Below are 20,457 nucleotides of genomic sequence, written 5' to 3' on the forward strand. Positions count from 1 at the left end.
GGTCAAGTTCCTCCCAACCCTGTCCCAGCCCGTGGCACCTCAGCAGGCCTGAGGGGCATCTTTGGGGGAGTCAGAGCAATGACAATGACGTTGGCGATCTCTCACTTTCCCTGGCTGCCCAGAGAGCCCCCAGCAGGGGCTGAGTGGACACCTCAAAGTCCCAGGTCCTGGCTGGAGCCCTGGCTACGCCTGTCCCTGCGCCGGTGAGACCCGGGGGCTCAGAGCCCCCGGGGTCTGGGATGATCAAGGCCAGGCTGCAGGGGTACGAAGGGGGCAGGGAAGGCAGGCGGAGGCAGGGGTGTTAATTACAGTACAACTTTATTAATACTGGAATCTTCACAGTGCATTTGTTACTTGTAGCAGTGACTATTTAAATCAAGGGGAGGATGGAGTGAAGAGGGCGGGGAAGAGAGAATTTATCCAAAAACAGACAGAAAGAAAAGAAACAAAATGGTCCAGATGGGATGAAGGGGTGTGGTGGAGTGGGGTCGGGGAGGAAAGGGGTGAGTCGGAACCAGGAGGGGCAGCCTGGGGTGGGGAAATAAATTAAAAAAAAAAAAAAAAAAAGGAACAAGTTAACAACAGCACCAGAAAAGTTACTTCAGTCAAAAGACGCTTTTGAAAAGAATATTTCTCTGTACAAAATGAAAAATAAAACGAATGTCAAGAAGCCCCCCAAACCAAAGTTCGTGACATGGGATGGTTGGCTCGGATCCCAAGGGGGCAGGCCTACGAGGTGGTCACTACATGACAGGAGGTGGCGGGGCAGTCACGGGACAGACGAGGGATGGAGTATGTACAGCTAGGGGCTCGGAGGGGAGGGGCCGCAGGAGGGTGGGCTCCACCCTGCCCCGCCTCCCTGGGAAGGCTTCAGCCTCCCTACCCATCAGGGTGGGGAGCCACGGTGACCACCCCCGCGACACACCCCGGTGGCAGCGAGCTCTTCCTCAAAGGGAACCCTAGGACCCACCTGCATTCCCAGTGCAGAGGCCATGCCTCCCCACCCACCCTGCTGTCCAGCACCCTGTCCCCTCCCCCGTCCTGCATCCCCTTCCATCTGCTGCCCAGGAAAATCCTTGGGGGTGGGGTGGGGTAGAAATTCTACCCCAGGGCACCCCAACCTGGTCACCTGCTCTCCTGGGGCCCTGGTGCTGGTCCAGCTTGGAGAGCGAGGTGCTCGGCTCCTCAGACCTGCATGGACCCGTCTCTAGCAGTCCTCGGGGGCCACCAGGAGGGTCCATGTGCACAGAGGCATCGTCCTAGGTGCCCGGACCCACCTGGCCGCCCTGTACAAGAATGCCCACAAGTGCAAGTCCGGGCGGCCCCGACTCCCTTGGGCCAGACCAAGGCAAGCGGCTCTCCTGGCCCAGGGAGACACCACCCTCGGGGCCCTGTTGCTTTCCCGCAGACCGCGGACCACCTGGCATCCCTCCACTCGCCCTAGGCGCACGTGCTTTTACCTGCTCACACCCGGCCTGACCCGGGCCATGGAGGAGGAGGGTGTCCCACTCCTCTACCTGGCTCCCACTACTGGCTCTGGCCCAGGCCCAGGCCTGCCGTGGGGACTATCCTGGGATAGCATCTCCTCTGGCGACAGAGAGTCAAAGCCGATCTCCCCAGGCTCGCTCCCCACTGCAGGCCTGCAGCTCCCTCACACCGCAGCAGCCGAGCCCAGAGCGGCCCCAGCCCTGCCCTCTCCAGCCTTCTTGCGGCTACACTGGACAGCTACACATCCTCCCCCCGGCTTTGGGGGAGCCAATCCTGCCCTTCTCCTCCTGCCACAGGCCCAGAGGGCCACTGTGGGACCCCTCCATCTCAGGCACTCGAAGACACACACCCTGTACCACCAGCTTGCCCCACACAAAGTCCTTGTCTGGGGTCAGCTCCATTTTATTAGACTCATAAAATACCCCCCTCCCCAATCCTCTATGGCTCCAGCCCCACCGCAAAGGTGGCTGAAACTGCGACTCCAAAGGGTCACCAGTTAGAAGTCTCAATGTGCTCAGGTGAGAACGCCACAAGTGAGACAGCCCTGTGCTGGCCAGGTGACCTCAGGGGCCTGTGGACTCCTCGCCCTGCTGCGCTGTGCCCCCTGTGTGCTCACCGACTCCTCGTGGGTGAGGGCCCAGGAAGGCCCCCGGTTCCCCTACAAGGGCCCCTGACTCTGCTTAGACCCTGGGCTCCCTCCCCCACGGGAGGCCTAGCCTCCCGACACTGCCCCGCGCACCCTCACCTCGACAATTAGGTACCCCAGCTCCCTGGACGCCGGCCCTCACAGCCACCCTGTCCCCCAGGGGGAGAGGGCCCCAGGAGAGGCAGAGAGGGCAGGGGTGGGGGGTGCAGGCAGGGCGAGGAGGGTCTCAGCATTCAAGGCAGAGCCGGGGCACCGTGACCCCAGGTAGCAGTGGGCATGGGGAGCTGAGTTGTGGACCCCAGGCCAGGTGGGGCCAGGATGGCAAGGGGAGGCTGGCCTGGCCCGGCCTTTGTGGACTCGCTGGAGTTTGGAAAAGGCAGGGCCTGCAGGGAGGACGACAGGAGCAGAGTAGGCAAGGAAAGTATAAAACTGACTCCAAAACCAGCTCGAGGCCTGCAGGCTCCGTCTCGGCGAGATATGTGAAAGTCACTTCCTGTTAAAAGCTGAGACTGAGACCCAGCCCGGGTGCGTTTTCCTGTAAAGTGGCTTTGCCTCCTCCCTGGTGCTGCTCTCACTCTCGCTGTACCTGTGCTCTGTGTGGCCGCTGCTCACAGACCAAGGCCACCTGCTTGCACCAGGGCCATGCAGGGCGGGGAGGTTGGCACTATCATAAGATGCGGGGCGCCGACCTGTCGTTGGTGACGGTCCTGCGGAGCCGGACCCCGCGCCGGATGGCCACCAGCATATCTTCGGCTGGAGGGTCACTGGTGGCAGCAGGAGGTGGGGTGGGCGTCTCCTCGGTGGGGGTGGCTGACAGGGCGGTGGGGAAGGGGAACTGGCCCTCGCCCAGGGCATGGGCGCCAGCCACCAGCTCCCCAAGCTTCTCCACCAGGCTATGCCTGTTGGCGGCCAGCTGCTGCTCCTCCTCGTCCTCCGCCGCCAGCCTGGTCCCTGCCCCAGGGTAGCCGGCCGCCTCGGGGGACGGGCTTCCCCACGCTGTGTTGGGCAGGCTCAGCCTTTTCGGGGAGGCCTTGGCAAGGTCCGGGGCCAGGGGCGAGGCGGCCTCGTCTGTGTAGAACACGCACTCCTCGCTGCCTGCCCGCGTAGGCCCCACATAGCCAGGGGAGTCGGGCACTGTGGGTGTCTTCACTGGGACGATGGGCGGCCGGATGGGGATGGGGCCGGCGCTGGACAGAGCGCGGCGCACAGTCGGCTTGGTGGAGGGCGTGCGGCGGATGGTGGCCACGCCAGGGGGTGCGCCGGAGGGCAGGCCTGTGGCGGTGGGCAGCCCGGCGGTGGGCAGCCCGGCGGTGGAGGCCGGGCGCTTGGTCTGGATGAGGCGGCGGTAGTTCTGGGCGATGTTGCTGTTGCGCGGGATGGTGGACGACTTGTCAAACTCCTGGGGGCCCTCGCTATCTGCATCACCGTTCACGGAATAGCAGTCATAGTCAGAGCCTAGGGATATAGGATGTGGTGGGCCTGGGGTCTGGGTGCTGCCTGAGTCCCCACCCCTCGGGGGACACAGAGAAGGAAGGACAGGGCCCAACTGCATGCTCAGTCCCAGCTGCCCCTGGCGGCGCAGGCTGCAGAGCCCACCTTGGGAGGGGATGGTGTCCTCGGAGCATGAGGGCGTGGTGGTCTGTGTGCTGTAGCCGCTGGAATATTGCAGTGAGTCCCGGCTGCTCTTCTGGTGCTCCAGGCTCAGGCCGCGGGTCAGTACCATGGCCAGATCGCTAGCTGCGGGGGACACCTCCTCCCCGTGCTGGGGGTGAGAAAGAGCAGACTGAAGCCTCACACCCCACATCCTCAGCCACTCTCCCTGGTCACCGCCAAGGTGGCTGGGGACGGCGCTGGGGACCACTTGCTGGGACTCCTGCTACTGACCCTGGAGCCAAGGGGTGGGCTGGGGAGGCTACCCCAGGAGCTGGCTGCCTACCTTGGCTGCGATGGTGGCAGGGGACATCCGGGGTCGCGGTGTCTCCTCCGCACCGGGGCCCAGGGGGCCTATGCCAGCAGGCCCTGGCTCTGTGTCTCGGAGGAGCTCCACTCGGTCCTTCCTCCGCTGCAGGGTGGTGCCTGAGGGCTGCTCATGGGGGCCGGCCTTGGTCCAGTCCTGTGAGGTGTGGCAGGCAGGTCAGGAGGACCCTTGGCCTTGCTGCCGGTGGCCAAGGATATCCAGGTCTGGAAGGGGGCTCCGGCTTGCAATCATGGACAAGACCAGAGCCCAAAGGGTGGGTGTGACCCCTCCATCCCACCAGGCCCAGGACGGGACAGGGCGTCCCAGGAGGGAAGTGGCAGCGGCTGGTGCCAGGCAGCTCCTCTGGTAGAGACAGGTGCCAGGTGCACACAGCTCTCTGGCTGAACCTAGGCCCTCCCTGCGGTGACAACCTCAGGTTGGGAGGGCACAGGGTGAACAGCTGGTGACAGTCCTGGGCCCGGGAGCACTGACCGAGGTGGGGGAGCTGCACTCGCTAACAGACTGGCAGGTTTCTGAAGCCTCGGAGGACGCAGAGCTGGAGGACTTCTGCCATGCAGAGGCGAGCAGGTGGTTGCAGACAGGGGCCGGCGGGGGCAGGGAGGAGAGGAGACAACAGTTGTGGTCACAGCGCCGCATGCACGCGTCCCCCACGGGCCACGGCCACCAACAGCAGCGTGGCAGAAGGCAGCGGCCCAGGGTGCCTCGGTGGCACTGCCCAGCCAACAGCACAGTCCAGGAGCTGCACATCCTGAGAACTTGCCGCCGACGGCCTGCGTGTGGCAGGCGAGGCGTGCGGAGTCCCAGCGGAGCTGCCGGTTTTGCATGGGTGCCCGAGGGCAAGAACCGTGTTTACGAGGCTGGAGCTGGTCAGGTCAGGCCTGGAGCCACACACAGACAGCTGCAGGCAGGACGTGGCCACCCGGGCACAAGAGCTCAGTGGTTAGGGGGGAGAGAGTCCAGCGAGGGAGGGCGGCAAAGAGCTGCCGGAGAGCCAGGGCGGCTGTGGACTCGAAGGAGAAGCGGGCAGGCGCCCCCAGTTAGGCCTGGCTGAGCGTGAGTGGGAAAGTCCCCAGTGGGGGACGAGGTGTCCCGCACGGCCTTCCACTCCACACAAGGGAAAAGAATAAAGGAAGGAGACAAAGGCGGAGACAGAGCCACGTGGCTGGCTTCCAGGGCAGATGCCGACTCCGGCCTGTGGTCAGAGATGGAGCCGAGTGAAGCGCTCGCCTGTGATGAGCAACCTAAGCCGGGGCAGCGGGGAGGGGACCGGCAGCACCCCGCTCTCGCCCCTGATTTAGAGCCCCAGCTTTCCTACAGACTGCAGTGAGCCCCCATGGAGGCAGCGAGGCCAGCCCTGGAGCTTCTGGGGCTAACAGACATAGACACTGGATCGGTCTTCAAGGCTAGGAGGTTAGGACACCAGGACGGGTAATCAGCTCGGCCTTCGAACACTACGTGGTTAGCAGAGATACCAAGAAGCCAGAGCCAAGGTCAATCAAAACAAAGCCACAGAGGCAGGTGATCTGCCCCACTGCAAACCCAATTAGGAACCTTGCCGGAAGATAAGGGGTACATTCCAGGTGGTGTGCAGCAGACACATGTGTAGAATCCTCCCTGAAGTAACCTCTAGTTACCTTCATCAAACCAGCATAGTAACAAGCACACCTCCGGGTGGAGACATATGGGACATGTGTCACCTCTACGCGCGGCCACCTCTATGAGTGACATCAAGAGACCAGGCCCTGCCTACCCACGGATGCCACGAAAGCTGTGCATTTTCGTCCTTTTGGTCAGCGGGGCTCCTGTCCCTCAGCGTTCCCCCTCGTGCTTGAACATAGAATAAAAGCCTTGTTCCTGCGCCAAGGTGCTCTGTCTGATTGACTGGTAGCACAAGAAACCGCAGAGCCAGTAACACGATCACCAAAATCAAAGGGAACGAAGCGCCAAGGTGAAGACTTGGAGGAAGTAACCCTCTCAGGCTGCTAACAGTATGATTGTTAAAAAAATAAAAAAAAATTCAATGGGAAAAGAAATTTGGAGAAGTCAGTAGAAAAGTTCAACAGCCATTCATGAAAACCAAAAACCAAAATGCTCAAGACAACTCGGAAGCATCAGGAATAGAAAGGAATATCCTTAATCTGACAGAGACTATCTGCACGAATATTGATATTTTTCTCTCTTAGGTTGAGAAAAAGACAGACACCCACTCTCGGCACTTCTGTTCAGCACTGGAAGTCTTAGCCAGTGCAGTAAAGCATGAAAAGAAAGAAAAGCAGAAGCCCCGGAAAGGAAGAGATAAGACAGTCACTGCCTGCAATTACACAGCTATTTGAAACAAACTATAAATGATCAGAATTAGTAAGTGGACTTTAAGGAAGTTATTAGATACAAGGCCAGAAAAAAAATCAATTGTAAGCCAGGAGTGGTGGCGCATGCCTGTAATCCCAGCACTCGGAACACTGAGGCAGGAGGATTGCTATGAGTTCGAGGTCAGCCTGAACTAGATAGTGAGACCTTGTCTCAAAAAAAAGAGAAAAAAAGAAAATCAACTGTATTTCTAAAGACCAGCAGCTAACAAAGGTGTAATTATTTATTTACTTATTTATTTATTTATTTATTTATTTACGTCTTTTTGAGACAGGGTCTCCCTATGCAGTTCAGGCTGGCCTTAAACTTACTATGTAGCTCAGGCTGGTCTCAAACTCATGCTGATCCTCCTGCCTCAGCTTTCTGAGTGCTGGGATTACAGGCGTGTGAAAAGACATAATTTATAATGACAACATATACTAAATACCTGGAAAAAACAGAATGATGTACAAGAACTTTATGTAAAAACCACAAAACATTATTGAGAGAATTTAAGGTCTAAACAAATGAAGAAATATGTAATCTCAGTCAAAATCCCAGGGTTTTCTGTTTTGTTGTTTTTGGTGGAAACTGATGAGGTAATCTTAAAATCTGTACGAAAAAGTAAAGGGCCAACTATAGAAAAGGTGATGCTGGAGAATGATATGGTTGGAGGACTTTCATTAGCCAATGTCAAGATTTCCTGCAAAGTCACAACCATTCAGAGGTAGAGTTGGCACAAGGACAGACCCGTCAGCCGGCTGGACAGCCAGCTGGACACACCCAGACCCTTGACCCTTGTGTAGCACACGGAAATGCTGCTGCTGCTGCTGTGGTCCAGATGTTTGCGTCCTTCAAAGTTCACGTGTTGACACCCGGACACCCAAGACAATGGCATTAGGAGGCTGGGCGGAGCCGTCACGAATGGGACGGGTGCCTGCGTAAGTGAGGCCGGATGGAGCTCACCTGCCCCTCCCACCACGTGAGGACACAGCAAGATGGCGCCCTCTGGGAAGCCAAAAACAGTCTCTCAGCAGACACCGAATCTGCTGGGGCCTTGATCCTGGTCTTCTGAGTGTTTAGAACTGTAAAAAATACATTCCTGTTGTTTAAGGTATTTTGTGAAGGCAGATGGAAGGGGCTACAATAAAGGGTCTTTTTGGTAGATTGTTCTAGGTTAATCAGGACCCACACAGAGCCACCCCTACTTCATACCATACACAACCAGCCAACCAATCAATTCCAGATAAGCTGCAGATCTAAATGAAAAACACAAAAAGGTAAAAAGAAAATGGCTTTCTAGAGGAAAACATCTTTATGACTTGGGAATATGAAAAAATATTTCAAGCAGGACACCAACAGCATAAACAATTTAAATACTGTAACGGATAAACTGGACTAGGGACTTCAGAACTAGCCATGAAAAGGTCCCATTAAAAGGATGAAAACATCCCCACAGAACAAGAGGAGATATCTGATGAGGGATTTGGATCTAAACATATAAAGAGTACTATAAATCATTAGGAAAAACACAGTTTCAAAGAAAATAATGAAGAAAAGATGGAACAGGACCTTTGTGAAGGATATTCAAATGGACTTTGCTGGTACAAAAAGACATTCCATCTCGTTATCACGAAGGTCATGCAAAATCAAAGCACAGGCTGCGGACATGGAAGAGATGTACAATCTTGAGCGCTGGGGAGGATGCGGCATAGCAATCATCTGTGCTAACCTTGCCAACAGGGTGAACTGGTGTGGCCACCTGGGAAAACTGTCTGCTGGTATCTAAACCCAACCATGTGTACCTCCGGGACTCAGCAACCCCCGTCTAGGTACGCAGATATGCTAGGATGTTCACAGCACCGTCAGCTCCACCACAGCCCTTAAACCAGAACCAGCCAGTGTCCATCAAATACAGAAGGGCTGGGTGGACTCTACTCATACACTAGAGAGTGACGCAGGATGAGAGCGACGCATATCGCCATGTACAGCAGATGACTCATAACACAGTGCCGAAGAAGCGAAGCCAGACATAAAGGGGACCTACTGTGTGACTCCACACGTATACGTGTGCGACAACGAACAAGTACATTATTGCATGAAACGGATTACATAAAAGTTAAAAGTCAGAAAGGCAGAACTAATCTAGTCCGCACAGTGGTTATCCTCGGGTACAGCAGTGACTGGGAGACTACGGGGGCTTCAGGGCGAACACGACTTGTCTTGTTGTAGGTGCTGGTTACACGGGTGTGGTCGGTTTGCACACAGTTGTGGAGCTGTACCCTTAGGACACATTTACCTCTCTTTGTGTACAGGATACATCAATAGGGGAGATCTTAAGAGATTCAGTGGTAATGGATTTATAGCCCATAGAATCAAGGAAATATTTATGAATCCATACTGGTATAAATAAGTAATTGACTACATAAATAAATGAGCAAGGAGAGGTATTTTTACAGCAGAATTAAACTTAATAATTGCAGGAGGAATGTCAGAAATAGGCACGTCACTATAGTCACAGGCAAGGACCATTGATGGATGCTAAAGTCTGATGAAGAATAGGATATTTGGAGTTTAAAGCACCTCCCTAAAGATACGTGATTAATGACAAAGGGAAGGCTTAGGACCCTACCCAGGCGAAGCCTGGCAGACACCACCTTGTCAAGGACCATGGTGTCACCAGGCCTGAGACCCAGCATGCGGCTCATCTGACGTGCCAAGGAGCACACAGCGGCACTTCTGTGGTACTGCGAATGACTGACCTCTCATTCCGCGTGGCAAGGGCCTGATCAACCCCAACTGAGAGGCATTCCGCAAAATACCTGACCAAGCTGGGTGTGGCGGCACACACCTGTAATCCCAGCACCTGGGACGCTGATGCAGGAGGACTGGTGCAAGTTTGGGGCCAGCTGGGAAACTTGGTGAGTTCAGGGCCAGCCCGAACTGTATAACAAGACCCTGACTCAAGAAAGACAAAACGAAATACCTGGCCAGCACCTCAAAACTTCAAAGTTATGAAAGGAAGGAGGATGGGGCCAAGGAACTCGTAAGACAGGAGAATCATGACACAAAAACTAAATGCAATGTAGGATTCTGTATAGGCTCCTGGACCAGATAAAGACAGCAGACGGGAAACTTGCAAAATGTGAAACAAGTCTGGATCATTTATTAATGCTGTGTCAGCACTAGTTTCCTGGTTTTCAGAATTGTTACCTAAGACGTCAACACCGCAGGAGACTGCAAGGGAGTGTATCTGCAGGGACTGTAGGGTCTCGGGACTCTTGCTGTGACTTTTCTAGAAGTCCAAAATTATCTCAGACTAAACAATTAAAAGAAAAAACCCTTAGCGGGCAAATAGCAAAGTAGAGAACAAGTAGACTGGAAGACAACTTAGCCAGGATGTAGTACGGAGAGACAAGGACATTAAAACTATGAATTAGAGACACAGAAAGAATGAGATGGTGTGACATACACTTCATGGAATCCCAGCAACAGAATAAAAGTGCGAATACAGAGACAATAGCTGGGGCTGGGGACATAGCTCTGGGGGTGTCTAGCATATGTGAGGCCTTGGGTTCTATCGCCAGTATCATACCCACGCACGCGCGCACATACGAGTGTGCATGACATGGTATCACTAGCTTGGATGAAACAAGAAAATCCAGCCATATGCTGTTTATAAGACTCATTTAAAACCTAATTACATAGTGAGTCTAAAAGCAAACAGACTGCCAGGCATGGTGGTACACGCCTATGATCCCAGCACCTGGGAGGCTGAGACAGGAGGATTGCTGTGAGTTAGAGGCCAGGCTGGGCTACATAGTGAGTTTAAGGACAGCATGAATTATTGAGTGAGACCTTGGTCTCCAACAAAAAAGCTAAGAGATGGCACTTGGTATCAGTATGGGACAGAACAGAACAGCAGCCCTGGGACTAGTCTCAACAGCCCTAGGAGCCTCGCCTGTGAAGTGCCCGGGGCTGCTGCACCCCACCCCAGGGGGTCACCCTGACGTCCCCTCACCTGGCTGGTGATGTCTGAAGGCATGGGCGAGGGGGGCTTGGAGTAGGTGGCGTCCTGGGAGACGAAGCCGGAGTCGTGCGAGGAGACACTGGAGAGGCGGGTGGTGGCCGTGGCTGGCTGCGCCAGGCTGCGGTAGCGACAGGTGGAACTGGGTGAGTATGTTTGGGCACCCCCAGGCCACGGGGCTCCGCCACCCTTGGCACTGCTACTGCTGCTGGGGGCGCTGAGGGAGTGAAGCAGGAGGGCACAGTGGCCAGGCAGGGAGACACAGGGGCGTGTGTGGAGGGGAGGGTGACAGACGAGGGTGGGAGAGAGGTGAGGGGCAAAGGAAGGAAAAGAGAATGTCAGACCGCGAGGTCCTGAGGCCCAGGGACCACAGGGGGGCTGGGTTGGGCTGGGCTGGAGCAGGGGACACCCAGCCGTGTCCTTTGAGATCCCCAGTGCTGGGGAGCCACTGGCAGGGCATGCCCAGGATGAGACAGTCCCTGTGCCTTTCCTGTGCCATCAGAACATTTGTAACAATGGGGAAACCGAGTCAGCAGGCATCCAACAACACAAATCAAGTGACACAAGTGTGGTCATTTCCAAACTCTGCCAGTCGGAGGTGGGCATCCAGCTCTGAGCATGGAGGTGGTCCCCTGGGAGGGTCCTGAACCCACCACCCTCCTCATCCCTGCCTTCCCCTGCTGAGTACCCAGCGCTCCGTGGCTCAGACCCTCTCCTCTGAACAGCCATTTCTGCCCTGGACCATTTCCTGGCAGGGAAGGTTGCCTTCTGCCTGAGTGTGATGCTGGAGTCTCCTGACCCTGTCCTTCACCATGGGTTACCCTGAAATCAACAATCCTTCCTGGGACGGCCACCCACTCAGGGTTGTATGAGGCTCCAGCCGCCTGAGGAAGGAAGTGACTGCTGGGTCTAGCTTCTCCCAAGCCCCGGTGGCCAGCTAGAGGGGCCTCTCTGGCAGTAACCTGCTCTGTGCCCGCTGCCCTCCCTGCCCGGAGCCGTGATTTGTAAACGTCTGCTCCAGATCTGGCTGCAGTGCCAGCTTGAGGGTAGATGCCCCATCTTGAGCCACACTGGTGGCCGGGTGAGCTCCTGGGCCTTTCCCCAGCTCTGAGACCTCAGGAGCCAGGCCAGGCCAGGGCTGGAGCTTGTGGTGGCTCCAGCTCCAGGAAGCAGCCAGACTGGAGGGGCCTTTACCTCGTGACTTCAGCACCAGTTCCCAGACACCTCTGCACGCTTCCCTGATCTTGGTTTCTTACTATCACCCCACTCTGTCCCAGGCCTGGGAGCGTCCAGCGGTTACATGCTAGGACCTTGTGCTTCAGTTTCCCACTCTGTGACACGGAGAAAACACTATGTCCGACAGTGGTGCTAGGATTCAGTGAAGAAAACGTGTGGCACCCGGCACAGAGTTCACGCTCTGGAACTGAAGCTACTGTCCCCTCTTTTCTGCCAACAAACGTGTGCTCCAGCAGCACTCCGGGGACAGATGACCGGGTCGGTGTCCCCTGTGCACCTGGAAGTTCCTCAGGTGCTGGGAAGTTGCATGGACTCTGGGACCAGAAGCAGTCCTGATGCAGCTTTGCTGGGTGTTTGCCTAGTGCCTCCTGGGGTTACCCCTCCCATGCGTGAGCCCTCCACCGACCAACCTGCACATGCTGGACTTCCGGGAGCTGGAGCTGCTGGGTGACGAGGGCGGGGTCTGGTAGGACCAGCTGTAGTCTGAGCCCTTCAGGTCCTTGATTACCTGCACAGGGACACGGATGCGGGTCACTGGACTAGAGGCAGCCTCTCACCTGCAGAGAGCCTTAAGGGTTTTCTGGGGCCCCTCAGCAAGCTGGTAAGGCCGGCTGCCTCTGTTCCCCCACCTTAAGCATCTCCAGCCTCTCCCCCAGCCTCTGTTGATGCAAGCTCCTTCCTGGGGTGGGAAGCAGGACACACACACACACACACACACTGCACACACCAGGATGCTGTCTTCTCTGAGCCCCTTTAGCTCACACAGAGCAAGAGTTCGGGGACTCTGAGCCCAGCTCAGGTCAGGCAGGGGACACAAGAGAAGCAGGGATTCCAGAGGACACAGTCACTGGCAGAGGAACCAGGACACGAGAGCGTCTAATCATTACTCTCCATTTTCTCCCGTGAACTGAGGCCAACTGCTCTCGTCTTAGGGCACCGTCAAGAGGCTTCAATGAGCTGCCCCATGGAGAGGGCTCAGCAAGGTACTGGGCACACAGGAAGTGCCTGCAAGTGCAATGCCACTCGGGCTGTGCAGCGGGAGCAGGGGACAGGAGAAGTAGACAGGTATGCTTGGGTCTAGGGTAGGTGACAGGGTTTCTGTGTGTGGGCGGCAGCCAGACATCAGCAGGTTTGCAAGGGCCAAGCCCCAGGAATCTGATCTGGGATGTCCACCCATCTGCTCTCACCCGAGACCTCTGCTAGGCCCTGGGCAGTCACCCCTAACCCCCACAGTGGCTGCCAGAAGGGATCTGGTCTCTTCTCCCATGTGCCACTCCAAATGCTGTGCCCTTCTCTCCTCTATGGACCCCTGCTGAGGGTGGGACCCCCTTGCCCCCCGCCCTCGGCTCCAGGGCTCACTGCACCTGCTCGCTGGCGGGAGGCAGCTTGTGGGGTTCCGCGGTCAGCACCACCAGGTCGTCAATGATGCCCTGCAGGTGGGTGATCTCTCCTAGCATGGTCAGCTCGCCGTTCTGAGGAAGCAGCCAGAAGAACCGATGGCCCTGTCGCCTACTTGCTGCCCAACCTGCTCAGGTCTCTCCCCTCACCCTGCCCAGCTAACGGTGTCCCCAGGGCTGGCCAGACACCCATCCAGACCAAAGCAGCGCACGACCAACTGTAAGACCCGATCTTGGACATGTGGCACTGGATATAACTAGTCAGGGATCACAGACTAGTGTCCCTGGAGGTCAAGAGGTCTCCCCTGGGCCTCGCCCTCCCTGCTGGGGCCTCTGATCCCCGGGGACCCACCACCACAGGCTGCAGGAAAGTGATGAAGGTACAGAAGCGGCCTCGCTCCTCAATCAGGGCCCGGCGCACCGCCTGCTTTTCCGTCTCCTCCAGCAGTAGGTACATGTCATTGACGTCCTGCAGGGCACTGTCCAGCTGGGGCTGCAGGTCTCCTTTCCCTGAGGGGGTGTGGAGGAGACGCCGTGCTGGGGACGTCGGCCCGGTCTGCTGCACCCAGGGTGCCGGCCGCCACAGTGGTGCCCCTGGCCGTGGGGCTGGGCACTACCACGGGCACTAGGGGGACTGGGGAAGGTGGGCTGTGGGGCTAGTGGAGGGGCTGGTCCCAGCAGAGCAGGCAGAGAGGACAGACAGACACACACACAGGGAAGACACCCACGTTGCAAAGCCACAGGATCTGGGGTGGGCCGGGCCAGCCATGCGGAGGCCATGGAGGCCTCCACTGCCCAGGAGGCCCTCGCTGTCCCAGGATAGGCCCCCCTGCCTCACAGGCACAGGGAAGGGACGTGGAGGCAGAGCAAAAGCTCAGCTGTAGGCCAGGCCCCCAGGAGGTGCAGGAGTCAGGGCAGCTCAGAGCAGGGCCTGGGGAATGGGATGAGGGGTTCTGGCGTGGCCCCCACGGAGCTTGGGGAGCAGTGCACAAGGACACGACAGCGACACGAAGAAGCAGCGAGAGAGACAGAGAGAGGCAAGAGGATGACGTGGAGGCAACGGTGAGGGGAGGCAGGAAGTAACAGATAAGGAGCCGGCTGGCCTGGCGGGGACAGGGTGCCCCAGTCCGCCCGGCCCAACCCCCCAGCCCCTCCTGGCCTGGCAGACTGACCCAGCACTGGCCTGGGACTCATCCCTGGCCGGGGCCCCAGGGGCCCCGGGGGACTGTGGCCCAGGCCCCTCCCTCGGTGCACAGACCACCTTCCTCGCTCCTCCTTGGCCTGGAGAGGGTCCTTCCAATAGCCCTGAGCTGGGGGAAGACAGACAAATGCAACAAGGACAGGAGGAGCAGCTGGAGGGACGGACGTTTGACTTACCAAGTAGCTCTACAGGAAGGATGTGGGAGGAAGAGAGGAGGAGAGACAGAGAGAGAAAGAATGTGTGAAAGACAGCCGGATGGACAGTGCCACTCCTGGGGTCGGGTGGGGCCTGGGCCTGGGGGGCCTGCTGCCTCCCGAAGGAGGGCCAGGGCTGGGCTGGGACAGGCGGCTCCCTTGGTCCCACCCGGCGGGCTGGAGGTCCGTGTGGGGGACAGGGCTCCTCTGGAGGTGCCCACCAGGCAGTGGGGGCTCGAGTGGGGCCCACGGGGCTGGGCTGTGGTGGGGTGCTCTGGGCTCTACCTTTGCGCGCTTTCTTCTGCAGCTTCAGAGTGTCTGATGACTTCTTCTTGATCTCGTGCCGGGCTCGTTTGTACTCTGTGCAGCGGGTAAAGGAGAGACTGTAAGGCTGGGCGTGGTGGCGCAGGCCTGTAATCCCAGCCCTCAGGAGGCTGAGGTGGGAAGATCGCTGTGAATTGGAGTCCAGCCTGGACTACAAAGTGAGCTCAAGGCCAGCCTGAACTGCATGGCGAGAAACTCTCAAAAAACAAAATACAAACACCAACAATAACAAGCAAGAGGCCGCCACAGGAGTCCCGTGGGGGTGGGCGGGGGGACCGGCGAGGTCCTGTCCCACCTTTTGCGTGGTCCTTGTCCAGCTGGTTGGCCGACTTCTTCCAGTCCTCGATGCGCTCCTGCAGCGGGTTGATGAGGCTCTCCAGCAGCGCACTGTGGGCGGGAGCTGGGGTCAGGCTGCGCAGAGGGGGGTCTCGGGGCCCCCGCCGCGCCTACTCACTTGGTGAACTGCCGCAGCTTGGTCTCGATGCTGCGGTGGCGCATGCACATGCGCGTGAGCGCCGAGCCAATGTCCCGCGTGGCCCCTGCCAAGTCAAGGGCACAGCGTGGGCTTGGGCCCAGGGCCTCCGCAGTCCCCTCTGCCGCCACAAGGGGGCATGCCGGCTCTTCGGCCGCAAGGGGCCCCACCGCATCTCCATCCTGCAGGGCCCTGATCTGGTACACCGGAACCAGTGCCCCACCATCCCAGCTTCGGGCAGCCGCGCGCCCTGCTGGCTAGGACGGAGCCCCGCCTCTGCCCCAGCTGGGAGAGTCCCGCCCCGACGGCTGCCCAAGGGAGCCCCTCCAGGTGTGCCCAGACGTGGGCGTGAGGGCGTCTGCACGTGCCTGCCAGGGGTTCTCACCACTCCAAGGACCAGGAGCCCAGGTCCCCAGGAACTGGAGATGAGTGAGAAAAGGCCAGACACTCACGGTAGAGAAGGGTGAACAACTGCTGAGGAGTCACCAGCACAAAAGGAAGCCCCCACCCCAGCACATCCCTGCCCTCACTCACCACTCCTGCTCGCATACCTCTTGTGACGAGGGGCTCACTGTCTCCACAACCAGCCCAGTCCGTCAGGGAGCAGAACCCAAGGTCTCCACTCGGGGCCGGGGCTCCTTTCCCTGGCCCATGCCCCCCTCAGCCTGGCCACTGCCCACCCACCCCGCACAGCGCTGGCCAGCCGTGCGCCGCCCCACCTCGGGTGTTGGTGGCCATGTCAGCCACTTTCTGGAAGGCATCCAGGAAGGCCACAGCAGCCAGCACGGTGGTCCTGGGGAGACGTGCAGTTGGGAGGCTGGTCAGTGGGTGAGGGCTCCTCCTCTGCCCACCCCTCCCCAGCGGGGGGCGCTGTACAGTCTCACCTCAACTGGGAATGCAGCTTGGTGGCCTTGGAGTTGAAGTCCTCCCAGATGGGGTAGGAGCTCTGCCAGGCAGTGGGGAGAGGAAGTGAGATATTTTTGAGGGGTGCTGTACTTCCTACATGCTGTCCACACTTGGGGCACTTTCTTTGTTCTTGTTTTTTTGAGAAAGGATTTTGCTACGTAGCTCAGACTGGTCCCGAACTCATCAAGATCCTCCTGCCTCAGCTTCCTGAGTGCTGGGATTATAGGTGTGTTCTGTTAGGTTTCGGGGCAATTTCTGAGAGTGGCCATGGCCTAGGGGACAGGATGTTCCTGTACTCTCTGGGAGGAGAGAGGTCCAAGCATGAGGGAGGCTTGAACTCTTGGCTCATCCCTCCCACCTTGGCGGACAGGAAGTCTGTCCTGCTGGTCAGTCAGCGACCACATGCTCGTGCTGCTGTCCTCCCTCAGGGGAGAGAGAAGCAGCTGATGGCAGGTCCTGTCTCCTGGGCTCTCCAGGGGCCTGGCCAAGATCTGGGCACCACGGCCCCCAGACACACCTAGGATGGTAGGCACCAACCTGCTGCCTACCCTGGGGGTAGAGGCTGGAGGCGGGCAGGGCTCATGGCAGCTAGGCTGATGGGGGCTCCGGAAGCTGTTGCCGGCCGGCAACCATCCCAGGCCAGCAACAGTGGCTCCCAGGCCTGGGGAGGCCGTGGCTGCTGCAGGGCCTGGCCAGCCTGCCCAGGACAACCAGGCCCTGGGGCTGAATGGGGCCTTGTGTGGGCAACAGAGCCACCTTTCTCCACCCCCCTCTCCCCTCCCCTCCAGGGGAAACAGTGTGGCCTTTATCTCAGCCTGGCCCAGGGCTTCTCACTGGGAGGGGGTTTCCCAACAGGGAGGTTGGGCTCCTGGCGACCGAGTTGTCCAGTCTGATTAAGGGGCTTTTCTGGCTAATGTGCTCTTTCCACTGACGTGGGGTATGCAGGACACTCGGCCCTGGGCTGAAGACACTGGGGAGACCTTGCATTTGAAAGGCAGCCCTGGAGGAAAGGGGTCCTTACCCAGGAGGACTGGGGGGGAGCTGGAGCTTTTCCCAAGGGAGGGGGAGGCATGGACTCAGGCCTCAGGGCCTCAGAGGAGGCTGTGCTTGGCTGCAGCCCCAGGGCCAGTTGGAGATGGCCACTCCAGGCCGGGGGCGCGGGAGGGAGAAAGGACCCAGGCAGCTTCAGGAACCTCACAAATGCCCTCCCCTCCCAGCCCAGCGCAGCCAGTGTCCAGGGAAAGCAAATATTTGAGAAGTGCACCAAGGCTGGAACAGGAGGCGGTGGCTGTGGGTGGGCTGTCCCCACACAGGCACGGGGTAAATGGGCCGGGGAGGCGGTCCCTCCTGGTCCCGGGGAGCTGACCCAGGTTTCGCCCAGCAGGGTCTTCTGAACCACCACCACCCCCGCCCCACCCACAGGGTACTGAGAAAATGTTCCTTCCAGTGCAGGGACAGGGCTCTCCCTGGTGCAGTCCCTGGGACACCTTAGACCCCTCGGTAGCCCCAGGGTAGCTTCAGAGAGCTGTCTCAGCAGAAGGGAACTGACAGGGTGTGGGGAACACCAGGCCCAGTGATTCTCTCTTCCTTATCTCCAAAGGTCATAAAGGACCTGAGAAAGGGAGGTGAAAGGGCTGGAGTGGCGGCGCCCCAGGGAGGGTGTCCCCGGTGCCCTGGAGCCAGGCTCTGTGCCTTGCAGGGAACAGCTGGTCACACAGCATCTTCAAGACAGCCTAGCACTGCCCCTTTTCGCTGATGAGGAAATGGGGTCTTCCGATGTTAAGCGACTTGCTGGGATCACAGGGCAGTGGAGTCAGGGTCTGACCCCACGTGTGGGTTAGAGACATCCTGTTTCCAAAGTACAGGGGCGTGAGGTCCTCAAATGGACGGATGGGACTGCTGCGGCCCAGATGTGTACAGAGGAGCAGCCCAGCCCAGGCTCCGCCCCAGACAGTAGGCTTTCCAGGCGACCGGGCCTGGGTTCCTCACGTGTGCAGTCAGGGCAGGGACTGCACCTACCGCTCGGGGTCAGGTGTGGACGCCAGGGGGCACTCGGTGCAGAGGAAGCGCCTGGCATGGGGCCTCACAGGTGGCAAGTGTGGCTGAGAGCCACAGGCCCCGCCTCTGGGAGGCATCCTCCCATTGGGTGACACTGTCCCTCCCGAGGGGAGGCACACAGGTTGACCCCCTTGTCTGCCTGGACCTGCGCAGGCCTCTGCTGGGATGCTGTCCCCATGCCTATTGGCCTGGCCAGTCCCTGCCCGTTCTGGGTTGATAGTTGGTGACCCAGCCCTGAGCTCCTGGCCTCTTCCGGCTGTCCAGGCTCCAGGTGTACCTGGGGAGCCCCCTCTCCCCCTCTGCCATCCTCAGTCCAGGGCTAGAGCCCAGGAGAGCTGCTGTGGGGCCTGGCGGCTCCTGTGGACACATTCAGTCTTATGACCTGGCTGGCCAGCCGGTGGCTGCTAGAGAGACAGCCAGGAGCTGCTCCCCATCTCCAGCCACCTGCCCTCCAGGTGGCCCAGCCCCCTGCTCTGTCCCTGAACACACGCCGGTGTCATCAGTAGGGGCAAATCCGCGCCTGTTTGCCTCCCGTTGCAAATCCCGCTCACCACTTGGCCAGGGCCTCCCGCTCCAATCCGATCGATCACCCTGGGCCCTACTGGCCTCCCCCTCAAGTTCCTTGCAGTTGGCAGGGAGCGAGGGGACACAGCACGGCTCCTCTCCTCCGGGCAGACGCGGCTGCCGCTGCAGTGTATGCTGTGCAGCTGCCAGCGGGAGGAGGTGTGGGTAGCTTCCACCCTCAGCCAGCCCAGCAGTGGCCGGGCGAGGTGGTCGGGGCTGCCAGTGCCAGAAAGGGACCCTGGTGCCTGGGCCGTGATGGCTGCAGGGTGGGCGGAGGCTGCTGAGGACCGGCAGAAGGGGCTTGGAGGTGGAGTTGCCGGGGATAGAGGTGTGTGGGGGAGAGTGTGCCGCGGTGTGAGGGCACCCACATGCTGTTCACTGGGCAGTCCCACTCAGGGTGGCTTCAGGACTCTTCCTCCCTTGGGGGCAGGGATCTGGCAGCTGCCCCGCGGGCTGCCCCCTATCCTAGTAGTACCAGAGGAAGCCCCAAGCTCTTGCCTGCCTGCAGCTGTCCACCTCCCAAAGCAGCCGTCTGGAGCTCTTGGGTGGGTCACACTGGAGTGTGTGGTGTCTCCCGTCCCTGCCCAGGCTTGGTGGGACCATGCTGTGCACCTGGCCAGCGTGTGTGGGGCGGGAAGTGGGGCCCTTGGCGTTCCCGTAGGAACCCAGATCTTTTTGCCGCCTTCCGTCCTGCTCCGTCATCCGTAGGAGCGCTGGTTCCTGTCCCTACCCTGTCACTGGAGCCGGGCCCTGTCTGGGGCAGTAGATCCTGTCAATCCCTGGTCTCTCTGGGGGAGCACATTCCCCCCACTCAACACACTCAGATGAACAATGAGTGTAGTCAGGGCAGGGTCCTACATTCTCCTTAATGACCTTGAGCCATTCCTAGGCCTCAGTTTCCCCATCTGGCAGGGTGAGCAGAAATTGGTGGCCTGTTCCTACCTGACCTTGGGTAATCACCATGAGGAAAGGAGGCTTGGTGCTGAGAACCTGGGTGACAGTGGGGGTAGGAAAAGCGCGCCCACGGGGTTGCGCCTCCAATCCTAACCTTCTCGCTGCCTGCATCCCAAGGTGGTGATAAGGCCCATCCTTGGGATGCAGGGACATCCGGCCCGGAGACCTTGGAGTCTGGGAGCTCGCTGGGGTGGCTGCCGAGGGGGGGGCGGGGCTGGGCAGCTGTCGCAGGGTCGGGCCGAGGCCGGTGGGGAAGGAGTTAACGGTCTCTTTTATTATTTTTTCCTGCTTCGGTGGTGACAGCATTGTCTGGGCTCCTGGGTCATCGGGGGCTGGGGGCCATTGTGGTGGAAGGGGCGGAAGCCAGAGGGACCCCAGGCTCGTTCAAGGGCCATAGCGACACGGCCTTGGAGTCAAATCCCATTCATGGCTCGGGGGTCTGGGAAGCAGAGAGCCCGAGTGTGCGCAGGCTCGGAGCGGCTCCGCGCGGGGCGACCCTGGGCACCGCACTGACACCCCAATCCACGAGCACCCACACCCCCCAGACAGGGACCCAAAGACCCGGGCGCCAGGGGGACGCAGGCAGGGCGCACTGAGACAAGGACGCGCCGACACCGCAGGGCACGGCCACCCGCCGCCACGCGTCCCCGGAGGGCACCGCGCCCG

At 59.2% G+C, this 20,457-nt stretch overlaps 1 protein-coding gene across 3 annotated transcripts; it reads right to left on the minus strand.

The window, feature by feature from the left end:
- Positions 1–299: 299 nt before the first annotated feature.
- Mtss1l (metastasis suppressor 1-like) lies at positions 300–16,255 on the minus strand (the record flags this gene model as incomplete). Of its 3 annotated transcripts, XM_013503868.1 has the most annotated exon segments (14): positions 300–3,589; positions 3,731–3,896; positions 4,071–4,247; positions 4,584–4,658; positions 10,480–10,702; positions 12,132–12,229; positions 13,086–13,193; positions 13,471–13,628; positions 14,496–14,504; positions 14,799–14,873; positions 15,133–15,224; positions 15,292–15,376; positions 16,029–16,102; positions 16,194–16,255. In XM_013503868.1, coding segments are annotated over 14 exon segments (2,190 nt in total), but the record flags the coding sequence as incomplete, so codon positions are not given.
- Positions 16,256–20,457: the final 4,202 nt, after the last annotated feature.

Source organism: Chinchilla lanigera, unplaced genomic scaffold (assembly GCF_000276665.1).
Source record: "Chinchilla lanigera isolate Chin_1 unplaced genomic scaffold, ChiLan1.0 scaffold00083, whole genome shotgun sequence".
Classification (NCBI taxonomy): Eukaryota; Metazoa; Chordata; class Mammalia; order Rodentia; family Chinchillidae; genus Chinchilla; species Chinchilla lanigera.